The sequence below is a fragment of the Coturnix japonica genome, chromosome 1 (assembly GCF_001577835.2).
Source record: "Coturnix japonica isolate 7356 chromosome 1, Coturnix japonica 2.1, whole genome shotgun sequence".
In the NCBI taxonomy this organism is placed as follows: Eukaryota; Metazoa; Chordata; class Aves; order Galliformes; family Phasianidae; genus Coturnix; species Coturnix japonica.
The window spans coordinates 120153860-120168948 of record NC_029516.1 but is presented as its reverse complement, the minus strand read 5'-3'; the positions used below and the strand labels follow the sequence as shown (position 1 = coordinate 120168948).

General features: G+C 42.6%; 1 protein-coding gene across 9 annotated transcripts in view; it reads right to left on the bottom strand.

Moving 5' to 3' along the window:
- NPAS2 (neuronal PAS domain protein 2) overlaps positions 1 to 15089 on the bottom strand; it is a 90989-nt gene that overhangs the window by 23116 nt on the left and 52784 nt on the right. For 8 of the 9 annotated variants that reach the window (XR_001552316.1, XM_015850417.2, XM_015850382.2 and 5 more), the window contains 3 exons: positions 12319 to 12408; positions 8422 to 8542; positions 7338 to 7451 (listed from right to left, as the gene is read on the bottom strand). Coding sequence is in view for 8 of the 9 variants with exons in the window: in XM_015850417.2 (XP_015705903.1) it covers positions 7338 to 7451; positions 8422 to 8542; positions 12319 to 12408 (325 nt within the window). In the remaining variant the exon portion in view is untranslated. The remainder of the gene's footprint in view (positions 1 to 7337; positions 7452 to 8421; positions 8543 to 12318; positions 12409 to 15089) is intronic. The other variant, XM_015850407.2, reaches the window with a different exon arrangement.

Sequence of the window (15089 nt, the reverse complement as noted above, 5' to 3'; positions counted from 1 at the left end):
GAGAAGAAAGATTCCTCATCTGAGAAGGCAGCACAGATGTGAACATCCACAGAGACTTCAGCTCTCTTGCAAAAGAGTCTTGAGGGCATGGCTGACTGGATATTAAGATAAAAAATATGGGCAAAATTCTCCTCGTTTCACCAGCAAAGCACACTTGCTCTGGGGACATTCTAGGAATATGAATTTCCAGTTCTGCTCCTGGGGTTATGTGCATGTAAGAGGGCTTCTACAGGATTATTAGCACAAGAGGAGGAAAAAAGAAAGAAGAGTTAGGAGATGCCGAAAACAGGAGAAGCCTTAGTAAAGAGCTCTTGGTTCTGCTCTGATGAGATTATTTCATGCAAGCCTATTGATTTCTGTAGTCAGTCCTGTTTGAAAATTAATGTTTAAAAATTAATGATATGGCTATAAACTCACATTAAGGACATTGTAAAAAAGTTACTTCCAAGCTTACTACCTAGTATGTCTTCTGAATTGAAGTCAATGGGCCAATTTCTCTCTACAATGGCCAAGTTCAATAGCAAATGTTTGTAGGCTGGGATCTATGAAAAAATAGGGTAGGATAGGATAGGATAGGACGGAACGGAATGGAACGGAACAGAAGAGAACGGAACAGAATAGAATAGAATAGAATAGAATAGAATAGAATAGAATAGAATAGAATAGAATAGAATAGAATAGAATAGAATAGTTCAGTTGGAAGGGACCTTCAAAGACCATTGAGTCCAACCTGACAACTTCACCAGAAGTTACTGAGGGCATTATCCAAATGCTTCTCGAATGCAGACAGGACACCAATAACCTCTCTAGGAAGCCTGTTGCAGTGTTTGAGCACCCTCACAATGAAAAAATATTTCCTAATGCCCAGCCTGACCCTTCTCTAGCACAGCTTTGTGCCATTCCCATCCTGCCATTGGTTCCCAGGAGCAGAGCTTGGCTGGCTATTCTGTCTTCATTGGAACCCAAAACATAAGAAATAAAAATAAAATAAGCACATTCAGCCTCCAAAGTTCAGGTATAATAAGTTAACCTAGTTACTGACGCCATGGGCTTGCAAATGACACCAGATCCAGGAGAACTGCTGGAAGACGAGTGAGTTGCGCCAAAGACAGCAGATGGCTTTTTTGATGTAAACTGTTTGATGTAAATGGACACGAATCAGAGACATTCTATTCCCAGAAGAAAGCAGAATACATCCCTGAACATGGCATTTACAAAATAGGATTACATTTCCAAGAAGTTAATGCAATCCTAAAAGGGTAATAATTGTCATATAATATAGCTGTATAGCATTTTTGTGATCTCACCACCGAGAATGTTGAACTTAGAGGTGGTAAGGGAATAAGCTCGAGGAGATGAGGTAGAACTGGCCTGGCTGAAAGTCAGCCAGCCTACAAACTGATCTGTGCTGTCTCCATACACAATTGTCATTGACAAAGTCCAAAGCATGAATAGCCTTCATGATGCAGGCAGATAAGCACCAACTTGAAATGTGAATCTCGATCTGAAAATAACAACTACCATGACTAAAAGTAACAAATGCACATGACTTATTTCTGGATTAGTTTCCACCTGACTTATTCTGTTGATATCTGTTCTTTCCACAGCTCTGTTTGCACAGCCTATTTGCCTCTTCTCTTGCAGTTGGTCAACAAATTCCACCCTTTTCTGTTTCATTGAATCACAGAATGATTGGGGTTGGAAAGGACCATAAAGATCATACTGTTCCAACCCTCTGCCACAGGCAGGACTGTCACCCACCAGGTCAGGCTGTCCAGGGCCCCATGCAACCTGGCCTTGGGTACCTGGATAGCTGTTGATATCTTTCAAGTTAAATTTAAACAAGAGACCTGCACACAGATTTTAAAAAGATATCCTGATGTAATCTTTTAAACACACTTCCTAAAAATCATACTTTATCATTTGGTCCACTGGAAAGAAAAAATGCACACAGCATCATTGGGTTACTAAGTTCAATAGTGAGCTCTTTCAGAGCACAACAGAAAAACAGTTTACATAGGATGAAGTCTAAGGCTTTGGTGATATTTATACCTAGAAGTCTTGGAGTGCTTTTCACAGGTGTCTAATGAAAATGTGGATCAGGCTATAAGCAGATGGGGCCAGGTCACTGCGGGCACGTGTGTTTCAAGATTAAATGATTCAGACAACATATCTTGAATAGGGAATTAAAAGACTGTGTGAGAAAACTAAACACTCAGTCAAAGGTGGAACAGTTGTCTCGTGCTTATCAGTTATCTGATTGTGCTCCTTGGCATGAGTTCTAATAATTTTCTTGGTTACCTATCAGATCTGCTGCTAGAGCTACTGCACAATTCTTTTGCAGTGGAGGTATTAAAGGACCTGCAAATATCATGTAAGAAGATAGAAATAAACTGATTTGCTTGTACACAGGGTTTAAAAATAAAAGGATGAGGAACATTAAGGACAAGATGTTAAAAATAAGTAATGTATAAAGCCCTTAGCTACCACAGATAAAAAGATTTTTGCCCTCAGGGATTCAAATCATGCCACACGAAATGAATGAAAGCATGCTTAAAAAAAAAACAGATGACACATTATTCTGTTAATAATAGCACAGCCGCGGGTTGCTCGGTCATCTTATTTTAACTTGGGATGCTTAAGACATATTCTTTCTGTAAAAGCAAGCTTCTCGTGTATGTCATTTTAAAGACAAAATCCTTCTTTCCTGTTTTGCAAGTAGATGCTAATGTTTAAAGAACCAGATTTAGTGACTGCCAAACAAACTGAATGGTAATTTCGAAAACGATGAGCAAACAGACCAGCAGAAAACCAACAGTGTTTCACACAAATGAATTCAGACCATGGATAAGCAGAGCATTCAGCAATTAATATATGTAATGAAGAACTCTAAAGTACTAATGACAAGCAAGGCTGCACTCAATAGCTTTGAGTGAACAACAATGACGGTCTCCATACATCACTGTCCATTCGGATCTGCTCTCTCCTTTTTCCTCCTCCTGCTCCTCATGCTGCTATCCTATGTGGATCTAAACCCCATGCAGACTGTTTAGGACATGAATTTTTTCACTGATGTGCCCACAGAGAGCCTGTCATAAGTGATGCATGTTGCTAACTGCAGCTTCTACTACTTTCTTCACAGTAAATAATAATATGTGGCTGTCAGTTCTCATCAAAACATTCATTTCGAGTTCTTCCTGTTATCAGATGTTTCTGCATATGCTTGTAGAGGCTCAAGATCAATGTGCCTTCTGTATGAATCTGTTTATTTCCTTCAAAATGGAACGCAGACTAAGTTAATCATTCTGGGAGTGTGTTTTTTCTTTTCTCCCTGGCATAATCATTTCATTGATGGTTATTGTTATCTCCAAGAGACACATCAGATAACAGTAGAGCTATCTGCTATTATTAGCACCCAGTAACTAGATAATTCCTGAGTTTCCATATAATTGGGAACAAAGATGCGCGGTTTTAAATCCCACTATAATATTTAATTATACTACTTGATCATGAACTCTTTCCATAGAAGTTATCTGCTCCTTTAAGAGGAAAACCTCAGGCTTTTTGGCTACAAGGCCACATCTGCCCCTTTAAAGATGTCGGTGGTCCTATTTGCTTTTGGTAAGCTATTTGGAAGGCAGACTTCAGGCTTTGCCCCTTTCAGGAGTGTTTTAGATAAGTATGTCACCTCAGGAATACGATACCAAAGCCAATATTTGGTTATATGATTGTGAAAGATCTTCTGTTTATAAACGAACAAACAATTTTTCACAGGGGGGATAAATCCAGCCTGCCTTATCTTTTCTTATCAGAGTGAGCTATTAAGCGGCTTTGTAACATAATTTGTTCTCACCTAAATTGACATTTCATACTGGAAGATAAACATTCCCTTCAACTTTTTGGAGAATTATCTTCATTACTTTTTTCCCCTCTCAGCCCTCAGATAAAAGTGGCTGGGAACCGCTACATTACGCACTGGTAGCACTGACCTGAGCCTGCCCCATACCACATCCTGCTGTCAATAGGGGCAGCGGTGGCACTCAGTTCCCTCAGATATCTGATGGATTCAGCTCTCTGGGCTACAGGAAAGGCCTCAGTTAATTTAATGGTGATAGTCCTGGGATGGATGTGGTCCTAGGCACCCTGCTCTGGGTAGCCCTGCTGGTGCAGGGGTTAGGCCAGAGGGACCCAGGGGGCCCTGCCAGCCTCAGACATCCTGTGATATACTGGAAGGTGTTCCTGTTTGAAACAAAGCAAAACAACAACAACAAAAGCCAGCCAACCAAAAAAAGCCCCTGTAATCTTTTCCCCTGTGAGCAACCAGGCCTTTCTTAACAAAAGAGATGGAACTCAGCCCTCCTCTTCTGAGTGGCCCAGAGACCATCTCTCCAGGGACTTCTCAGTCTTCTTGTCAGGTTACAGCCCTGCTTTTCTCATTGAAGCTTAATTAATGATGATTATATAATCCTCCCAAATGGAAAATCAAATCTCTTGTATTTGATTTAGCACAGGCGGTGACTCATGCAGTTGCTCGGCACAGCTTGCACTGCTGCTTGGCTGCTCGGCCCCTCTTGCCTGGGCACATCTAATTTGAGGGGGTTCACTCCTGTGCAGGCAGCTTGTGCCGCATCACTGGTGCAGAAACAGCTGCCAAAACGCCTGTGCAGTAGGTATCACAGAGCACACAGCCATGCCCAGAACAAGCCTAGGTGGATGCTGCTGTGAACCTGGCTTGGGCCAGAGCAGCTCCTCTTGCTTCCAGATACAGCTGAGCAAAGAACTCTAGGGGCAGTGATCTTCTGAAAGACTGAACACATGCTGGCAGCAATGTGAACTTCACTGGCAGTTTCTGGGAGCTGCATGTGCATCCCCTTGCCCTGCACCATCTCTATCTCTCTTCCAAGATGGGGGAAAGCTACTCCTTCACGGGCTCTGTGTAGGCTACACAAGGTTGTACAACAAGCCACCATGGTATAAATCAGGTATTTATTCTTCTTTAGGGAAAGAATAAATCTCACTGGCATCTTGGTCTTACAGTAAAACAGCCTTTAAAGCTGAAGAGGGAATTAGCCCCACAGCTCCTGACGAAGTTAGGGAGAGCAGCTAAGCCCCTAAGACTGTCTAAGTCTCAGTCCTTCAGCTTAATCCATTCAAACCCATCCCTATATGATGTTCTTGGCCATAAGTCACAATGTGATTAACAGAGAAGGTACAAGGGAGGAGAAGTGGACTCTGAGACCCCAACACACATCACTCTCTTCCCCTAAGTATTGCTGTTATGTCAGCAATGAAAAAGAGTAAAGTCTGAGAAAAGAATTCAAGGAAGGTTATGTAAGAGGTTATGTAGAAGTTGGATAAAGCTAGTGACATTTCTGTTAAAGAGGACAAAAATGTACCTACCCTTACTTCAAAGTACTCAGTGAAGGCTGAGAAGAAGAGGTTAGGACTGTCATTAGGATCATCCCTACCACAACAACACTAGGTCAGTGGGAATGGGACATCTTAGTGTTCAGGGGAGACCCTGAGCTGGTGCAGCTGGGCCATGTAGACAGAGAAGGCTCAGGAAATGCTCAGCAAATTGTAGAAAAACAAAGGTAAAATTTGGCATTGGGCAGCTAAAGGGAGCAGCAGAAGCTTGTATTTAGAGAAGAACATCCTGTATCCGTCTCCCATGCGTAAAAACATGCTCACACTTCTACTGCTGTGAAAAGCTACAGGGAAAAGCATTCTTGAATACATTCATAAGGAACATCTCCAGCTAATTAAGCTTAATTTGCAATTTCTGTGCTCTGCTACCTCATTTTTTTTATCATAGCCTAGCTTTTGCAATGGGGAGAGGGAGCACCATCTCACAGACCAGGACAAGTGCTATGCCCTCCTTCCTGACCAGAGAGTCCATCTGGAGCAGACTGGGGAGGAAATTGGAAGAGGCGACATGAAGTGGAGGATTTAGAGAAAAGTGGCACATGGAAGAAAAAGCAGAAAACTGAAGCAGAAAGCATGTGTCTTAGTTGTGAGCTATAAGCTGGGGTCCTTGCAAAATGATTCTGTATCTTCCGAAACCAATATGCTCGCATTTAGCTTGAGTGCACAAAGCTAGCGGAGATATCTGGAACAGCAGAAAAATGCAAGTTGTATCCTTCTTTTGAGAAACAGCCACTGATCCAAATGCAGCGATGTGAAATCTCTATCAGGGAAGAGGGCAGTGTTAAAACCACATGAAAATAAAAGGCTGAGAATTCTTGAGAAAATGGATCAGAAATTCCCCCGGTAGAAACGTATCCTTATGAGTCAGCACCTGAAATCCGGTTTCTGCTCTAGAAAACAGAACAGCTTGGTGTGTGTGTCTGCCACGCGGCCGCATTTCGCTCCATTCAAACTAGAAAGCATACAGGCGGTTGCATTTTTATACAAATACAGCCCCAAACCGTATGGCACCAAGCAAGAAATACATGCCTTCATGCGGCACGTAGGTTTCTATTCTAGTCGCGTGGCTCAAGACCAGAAAGTTAAATGGGGACAGGGACATTTCTTCACAGTGTGGTGTGCGGTTTCTGGAAAGCACAGTGGGGAATTTTTGCTGAGGATGACCTATTTGGAGCAATACCAGCAACTTTTGAAATGCCACTCCAGAGTTCAATCAGACAAGTAACTACAGCGAACTCAAGCAGGCAGGAGAGGGGAAAGCGATAAAAGAATATTTCATTTCTGACACTAATAGCCGTGGAGCAATCTGTTTGTCAGGGAGCACATGAGCTAGAAATCTGTCCCTTGTCCCTTGAAAGATGGTTTCCTAAGGATGACCATGCTGCAATGCGGGCTGTGCCAAGTGCATTTCTCTCCCCGTGCTGTGCTGGGTAGGAGTGGGAAATGGCAGCCTGAGTGGAGGCCTTAGGGCACTACACTGTTGCCCTTCCCCGCAATGGCTCTGTGGGGATGAGAGGGCAAATCTGATAGGCATTTGCTTCTGGCACAGGCTGGGATGTGTGTTCCACATAAGCCAGTAGATAGGGTGGCACTCCTCTTGTGTAGCTAATGGGTACAGCCGTAGCTCGCGGCACTGGGGAGCACAACCCAACCCTCCTCTAAAGCTGGTGGTATTTGCAAATTTGCCCAATGTCCAGAGCAAACAAAGGGCACGAACAACAGGAACTGACAATTTTGGCCATTTTCTCATCCAGCTTTTGCAAATCAGCTGTTAGATCCACGCGAAGCAAAAGCTGCCCCACAACATTATAAACAGCTCTTTCAGTACAAGCCTGTGTTGTTCAATGGAGCAATACTTACAGATCATTTTACATAGCTAAAGCAACATTTATACAACAATTAAAGCTTACCATTGCTGTAAGACCGAAAATTTCCTACAAATTTTATGTATTCATATGTTGGAAATTCCTTTGGGTTCAAACTTCCTCTCAGAAGATGACAATAAAACTCTAGTTCATTGTCAGCTGGATTGTTAAAAGAAGAAGAAGAAGAAATAAATATACTATTTAAGCTAAACACAACCCCAATCTTGCAGCACAAGAGCAGTGAGTCCTACACACCAAGGTGCAATAAGTGGCAGGGCCAAAGCCTCTGCAAGAGCTCTGGATGCAGCTGACCTATGTGGGCCTGTTCTCTTACACTGTCTTCACCACAGCACTGACACAACGTTGGTATATTGAGGTACAGAATGGGATCCTACAGCCATGGCTTTTTTTTTTTCTGTTTAGGTTTTTCATGACTCACAGCTGTTTTGCATCTTGTGTTGGAAAACGATGCCTAATTATTTCAAAAAATCCATTAAGTTAACTTCAGCATATTAACTAACTATGAGCTGCAAGATTTATGTATGCAGTTGATTAAGCAGCTGTACATCTCACGTTATTGTGTGCTTTCTGCTTCCCTTCATCTTACCTCCTAGAGTGAATAAGGTTGAGGCAAATAAAAGGATTCTTAAGAAAAATAAATTCAATTTGAAAAAGAATTATGATGATTTTACAGCTGCTTTTCAACTACAATGCAAAACAAAGGTATGCACTGCTAGCATATCTCTGAATGGTATCTTATTTTAACGGGCTGAAATATCAATTAAGATGTGATTTGTCTCAGGCAAAATGTTACCACTGGCTAACCTATTTTCCTCAACTGTCTCAAAAGATGCTATATTTAATAATTAACACAACTGCAAGTAGACTTAGCCTATAAAATAGATGCAACGAGTTTAATTTAAAAATAGTACCAAAGGGTCGTGCCAGGTGGCAAGATCTCTTTGAAATGCTATGAGCGTAAGTTTTATACTGCATGCCTCGTTAAAAACACACAAATAAAACCACACGAAAAAAAAATCCACAAAAAAAACCCACAACTCCTTCTGTGAGAAGTTTTTTATCCTACCCACACCTTTTGATTTACTGAGGAAGATAAAATAAAACTTACTTTTTAGGTAATCCGATGAGGCAGAATCTGTCATAAGCATACAGGAAGATAACATCTTATAAATTTCAGAATGTTCTTGTTCTGGGAGGAAATTTAACAAATTCTGATCCAAGACATCACACTGCAAAAACAAACCAACAGAAATATTAAGAAAAAACTGCAATGTCACAACAAGCATCACAGTGACATCCACATTGCAAGATGAATCCTTTGTCTAGGAGATGTTCTACCATGGGCATCAATTTGTAGCACTGGCAGTCCCCTAGGATGGGGAACTGGTGGCCAAGAAGGCCAACAGCATCCTAGATGGTACCAGAAATAGTGCAGCCAGCAGGAGCAAGGAGGTGATTGTTACCCTGTACTCAGCTCTGTTAAGGCCTCACCTCGATGCTTTGTTCAGTTTTGGGCCCCTCACTACAAGAAAGACATCAAGGCCATGCAGTGTGTCCAGAGAAAGGCAATGAAGCTGTGTTGTGTCTGGAGCAGAAGCCTGATGGGGAGCAGCTGAAGGATCTGGGGTTATTCATTGTGGAGAAAGGGAGGCTCAAAGGAGATCTTATTGCTCTCTACCACAACCTGAAAGGAGGTTGTGGAAAGGTGGGGGTCAGCCTTTTCTTCTGCAAAACTAGAGATAGGATGAGAGGGAATGGCCTTAAGTCACATCAGGGGAGGTTCAGACTGGACATTAGGAAGAATTTCTTCTCACAAAGAGCAGTGCTGCAGTGGCGTGGGTTGCCCAGGGACATGGTGCAGTCACCATCCCTGGAGGTGTTGAAGAACTGTGTAGACGTGGCACTGAGGGAGATGGCCAGTGGGCATGGTGGGGGTAAGCTGACAGACTAAAATGATCTTAGTGGTCTTTTCCAGCCTTAACAATTCCATGAATTCATGGTGCCAGCAGCACAAGCCCTCTGGAGCTGAATGTCCAGGTGTTTCCAGCCTTGTGGTCAGTGGGTAAGAACCCAAAATGAATCCAACACTGGTATGGGGACTAGGGAACAGAAAGAGGGATTTTCTGTACAAGGCTATGACTGGTCCATAATGGATAAGACAAGAGCATGCCACAAGGTTGCCAAGAAAAAAAATCTCCCTGTATTTGGTGCTGGGACCAACGTAATGCCCAACAAGCCTACTTGAAAGGAAGTTGTGAGATAAAGTAACCTTCTAACAGCATTAATTTGTGCTCATCTCACTGTAGACTACCTAGGACTGAGCTGACACACTGACACAGCTCCGTGTGTCATCAGAGCAGCTGCTGGCAGACTGCACATTTGTGCTGAAAATGTGTTAGCCCTGTATGAGACTGGCAAGTTATTAATCATCATCATTTATTCATGTATTTACTTAAGATTATGCTTTGGTTTCCCTCTGCTTTCCACTCATGCCTGCTGCTCTCTATGTAATTTTTATTTAGGGTAGGGAAATGCAGTGAATATACTTAGAAAATTAGAGTGGGACAGTTTGTACCCTTACCTTGATGCGATAACACATTAATTTATTCAATTACAAGTATTTATTAAGTGTGCTTGCTACTTGAATACTCCTTTTGTGAAGAATACTTGAAAATTATTTATGTGATTTCAGTATGTACCTCTTTAATACGCAACCCCTTGATATTGCACGTGATACAGTTATATTTAAATATTCTCATTATGGGCACACAAAATATATTACATTGTCCATGTAAATTTGAGAATATGAAGCATGAGCATCTGAAGGGAAACTTCTGCTGAGTGCTGTTCTAGGCTTATGGCACAGTGTTATGGCAGATGTGTTGGGCCAGAGGGACCCAGAGGACTCTGCCAGCAACAGGCAGTCTGTGGTTCTGTGCTGCCCTTTGTCTCCATATTGTGATCAAGTGCTGCAGTATCCCTTCTGTTTAGGGATAGGACAAAACAGATAGAATCTACTTCACGTATTTCACAGCCCTTGCTATCTTTCTCCTGAGACCAGGAGAAAGCAAGCAAGCAGTGCTTCCTCATGTGGGCTAGAATTTGGCACTGTTTTGTGAACTTTGCTGTTTTGTGAAGCAAGGCTGGTTAAGAAGGAGGAAGGGCTACCCCCTTCCCAAGGCCTGCATGGTTTCAGGGGTGCAGTGTATCAGCTGATGCTAAATGCTTGAAGTTGTGACCAGATTTACAGTAGTTCACTTCACTTTAACTACAGTCAGTCTAATCACATTAGCTAAACCTCTCTTCACATCAGCCGACCCTGGGAGAAGTCTCCAAATCTTGCAATAATAGACTATTTACAATTACCACAGAGGCAGCTGGTGTCTGAAAACACTCCATGGAACTTAGGGAAGCTGAATAAATACTCTCAGCACCAGAGTCGTCCATGATTTTAATGAAAGAAAATACATCAGATCTGTGGATAGGGGCCCTCAGAGAGCCCTGCTTTGCACTCTACCCAATTGTGCCTTCCTTTCTGCGCTTGTAGCAGCAGATTTACACAGTATCTCCACTGTGTCCACTAAGACCAATGTTTGTAAGCGCAGGGCTGCCCCCACCAGCTCAGGCTGCCCAGGGACCCATCCAACCTGGCTCTGTGCACCCCCAACAATGGGGCACCACAGCTTCTCCGGGCAGCTATGCCAGTGCCTCACCATGCTCTGAGAAGAGAATTTCTGCCTAAAATCTAACCTAAATTTCTTCTTTTTATTTTAAAACCATTCCCCTTTTGTCCTGTCACTATCAGCTGGTAGTGTAAAAACTTGTTCTCCCTCCTATTTATACTCTCCCTCCAAATACTAAAAGGCTGCAGTGATGTTTCCCAAGAGCCTTCTCTTCTCCAAACAAAACAAGTCCACATCCCTCAGCCTTTCTTCATAGGAGAGGTGCTCCAGCCCCCTGACCACCTCTGTGGCCCTCCTCTGGACCCACTCCAACAGCTCCACGTAAATCAGTAAGCGTATGAAAACACAGCAGTTTGCACACAGGACGGCGTTCTCTCTGTCTTTGATTTGAAGACAAATGTCAGAAAATAGTCAACCACTGGGTCCTCAACTGTTGACGATTAAAGAAAACTGGAGCAGATAGATTCAGTTCAATCTGCTGTTGCATAGCAATATTCTTGCATTTACCAGGAGCTGCCGCCTTTCATCAAGTTCCTTTCGCCTCAGAAGAAAATAATTGTTGTTCATATTACAGGAAGGTAGCGTGTGTGAAATACATTTGGCTGGGTGGAAAACACAGCACGTATTTGGAGAAAAAGTAAATAAGAGAAAAATAATTGTAATTTTCCAAAGAACATGGGAATGGTGGCGATGAAATAATGATTTGGCAGGTACTGTTTTCTCCTGGGCATGCATTTATTTGAGACTGAGCTACTAAAAAATGAGTGTTTGGATTAATCCTTCATTACTGCACCATTCCTACCAGAGCAGCCTTAGCAACAGGAGCAGGATCCAGCGCAGCCCCTCTTTGCTGCCTCCACAACAGCATCTCCAGAAGCAGCTCAGGTGGGGGAACAGTTGCCAGCTACCTCCTGCCCCTCTGAATGCAGTGGGGTTTATGTCTTGTACCTCTCTCAAGCAGAATAAAGCCCTTAACAAGCTCCTTGCTGAGCTGAACTGGCTTAGAAATCAGAGATGGAAAAGATCAGCCAGGTCAACCCATCCCTCCCCTGGCCAGAGGAATCCCACAGAGCTTTTTCCATTGAAACCCAAATGCCTCATAGCAACAAAAACTTGAAGTGCATGAATCACGCTGAGAAGGAGCAGAGGCGATCAACAGCAATGACTGGCATAACGTAGGGACAAAAACTCTCCCTGCGTTTGCAAGAAAACATTCCCTCACCCCACCTCCCACCCTACTGTGTCTGTTTTTAACATGGCAGGGCCCAATCCTATGGTTTTTAGTACAAAAAAAAAAAAAAGCTTGTGCCAGAGTTACTCACTGGTAAATGCCCTAGAAGAGGTGTGATGCTGTCAGACACGTAGATGATGCTCCCACCTGTGGTTACTGCTATGATGAAGCCGTCCAGTGCCTAAGGAAAACATGTAAGTGGAGAGTGCTTTAGTAGGGAAGAGGGGGGTAAACAGCATGTCTCGCTGTGTGTTGATCAAAACCGTTTTACTTCAGCACTGTATTGTTGTTGAGTCGTAGGAGCGTTATCTCTCGCTGCAGAACAGTAATTCTCTGATTTTACAGTCTGATTTAACTTTTACAACACTCTTTGTAGTCTAGCAAAACCTACTATTGAAGCAACAAAGGGCTCACAGGAATATTTCATGTCTTGGTTTTTAAATTAATCACACATTTTAATAATGCAAAATGACTAAGACTGGATCCCTTGGAAGTTATTAAAATGAACATTTGAGCTCTGTGTAAATATCAAAGGACGATGAAAGGATGCAGTCCTATCTCGAAATGGTAGTTCTCTGCAAAACCCATAAATCTCAGTTTGTATTAATGTAACGTTGTATATTACTGGGCTTTCATGTTAGTAAAAGCAATGCAAATGATCAAATAATCCTTAGTCTGACTTTTAATTGAGTGATTTATTCTAAAGGTCATGGTGCTGGATTACTCATTCAAAGAGAAATTCCCCCTTCCACAGAGCTCCTTCCCCACTTGGGTCCCACCTTGCGGTGAGCCCCCTTATGCTCAGCACTGAAGGGAATGTCTTATCCTGGTCCTCTGCACAGCAGCAGTTTCACCTTCAAAATTAGTTCCTTCTTTATTTGGAGCTGCAAAGCTTGGAGATCAATCTCCTTCTAAGTTAAATCTAGGTAGATTTCCAGATTTAAAGCAGCGTTTCACCCACTATGAGCAAAACACCTCAAAAATTCAGAGTCGATAGCAAATGCCTCATCATGACTGAGGAACCACTGGCAAAGTGCCTCCAGGTGTAATGGGTCAGTACGTTCTCTGCCAGGTCACTGGTGACCAAGAGCCGCATAAGTGCCATGAGCAGGACTGAAATTTCAGGTGTACTCCAAAGACAGGTGTGTGGCCAATAGCCTGGCGGTGGTGGCACTGGGTCACAAACCCTCAATGTAAATCTGGGCACCCCTCCAAGGCAGGCTTGGATCCTGTGAGGCGCAGAACATACTTCTCCCCTGCTGACTTCAATAAGGGTAAGAATTCTGAGAGCACTAGAAATGCTAATTGTATGGTAAAAAAAATAAAATAGGAGAGCACCAAGCCTTGAATAAAGACACAAACATATGTTCCTTTTTTCCAGAGAATGCTGAGCACCCACAACTACTTAAGTCAATGGGAATCTGCTGGTGCTACAATCCTTTGAAAAGCAGGTCAATAACTTATACCCCAGTGGAAGAGTATGTGTTTAGCATTTCTGAAAACCCTCCAGCTGCTATAGTTAGTTTGATTTTGTTAATCTAAGTGCAGAGGATATGTTTTTCTTTGGTACAGTACATTCAAGCTGTTTTCTAAAAGGCATGATATCTGTTAACCCTCAGAAGAGAGCAGTGGTTTCAGAAGGCAGCTGGATCCTGTGTGTTACTATGGTGAAGGATGCTGGTTTTTTTTTAATTTTTTTTTTTTTAAATCTAGTCTTTATTTCATACCCAATGCAAATCATACAAAGTGACTCACGTCAGACTTTTGTGGTAAGATCAAATTAATATGTGCACACATAATTCTGTGTTTATTTACTTGCAGTCCCCTTCCAGCATGAAGATGGCACATGGCTCATCAAAGCTTTCTCTACTGCAACAATCATGGATGGATCAACAGATCTTGGTCCTCGTGTGTAATTTTCTTACTTTTCATTCAATAAAAAGGGGTTGTTTTCAGGAAAGCTGATGTAATTCTATGGTAAAATAGGATTCACAGAATCACAGAATGGTAGGGGTTGGAAGGGACCTCCAGAGATCATCGAGTCCAACCCCCCTGCCAAAGCAGGCTCCCTACACCACGTCACACAGGTAGGCGTCCAGGCAGGTCTTGAATATCTCCAGAGAAGGAGACTCCACCACCTCCCTGGGCAGACTGTTCCAGTGCTCCGTCACCCTCACTGTAAAGAAGTTCTTGTGGACATTCGTGCGGAACTTCCTATGCTCCAGTCTCTGGCCGTTTCCCCTTGTCCTGTCTACACCACTCCTTTGAGTCAGTGCCTGAAAAAGCTTTTCCCATTCTTTGATTACAAAACAGGAAGAACTTTGAGAAGTCTTGTCCAAATGCTAATAAAATAAGATTAGAGCACAAACAAGAAAAAAAGAAGTGACTACTGAACATCTGTCTCAGTAGGACATTCCAATACCCAACATCAGCTTGAAGGACATGGAAACTCACAGTAGCAGGAAGGTGTTTTATAAACTAGAAAGCTTGAAAGCAAGTGTTTTTTTACTGTGCAGCTGATACAAGCAGAATCAACAGACAAGACATCTACCAACATATTGGTTCCTGAGGGAACTGTTTTAATGCAGACTGAAGGAGCAATGTACGTCACGCTCCTGAGCACCAAATAATTGGGAGTCAGTGGTCATGGGTACAGCATGTGCGAAGTATCTCTCAACCCTGAATATGGGGGATCCCATCACAGTCAACTTCAGCATGTTTACTATGGGAGAAAATCATCGTTAAAGAAGGTTTGAGCTGTTACTAAAAGAAAAGTATATTTTAGCATCTCATTTGCATTTCATCTCTACGTGCATAAACGCCATTGAGTCACCTCCCTTCAAATCCCAGCTAGTGTTAAAA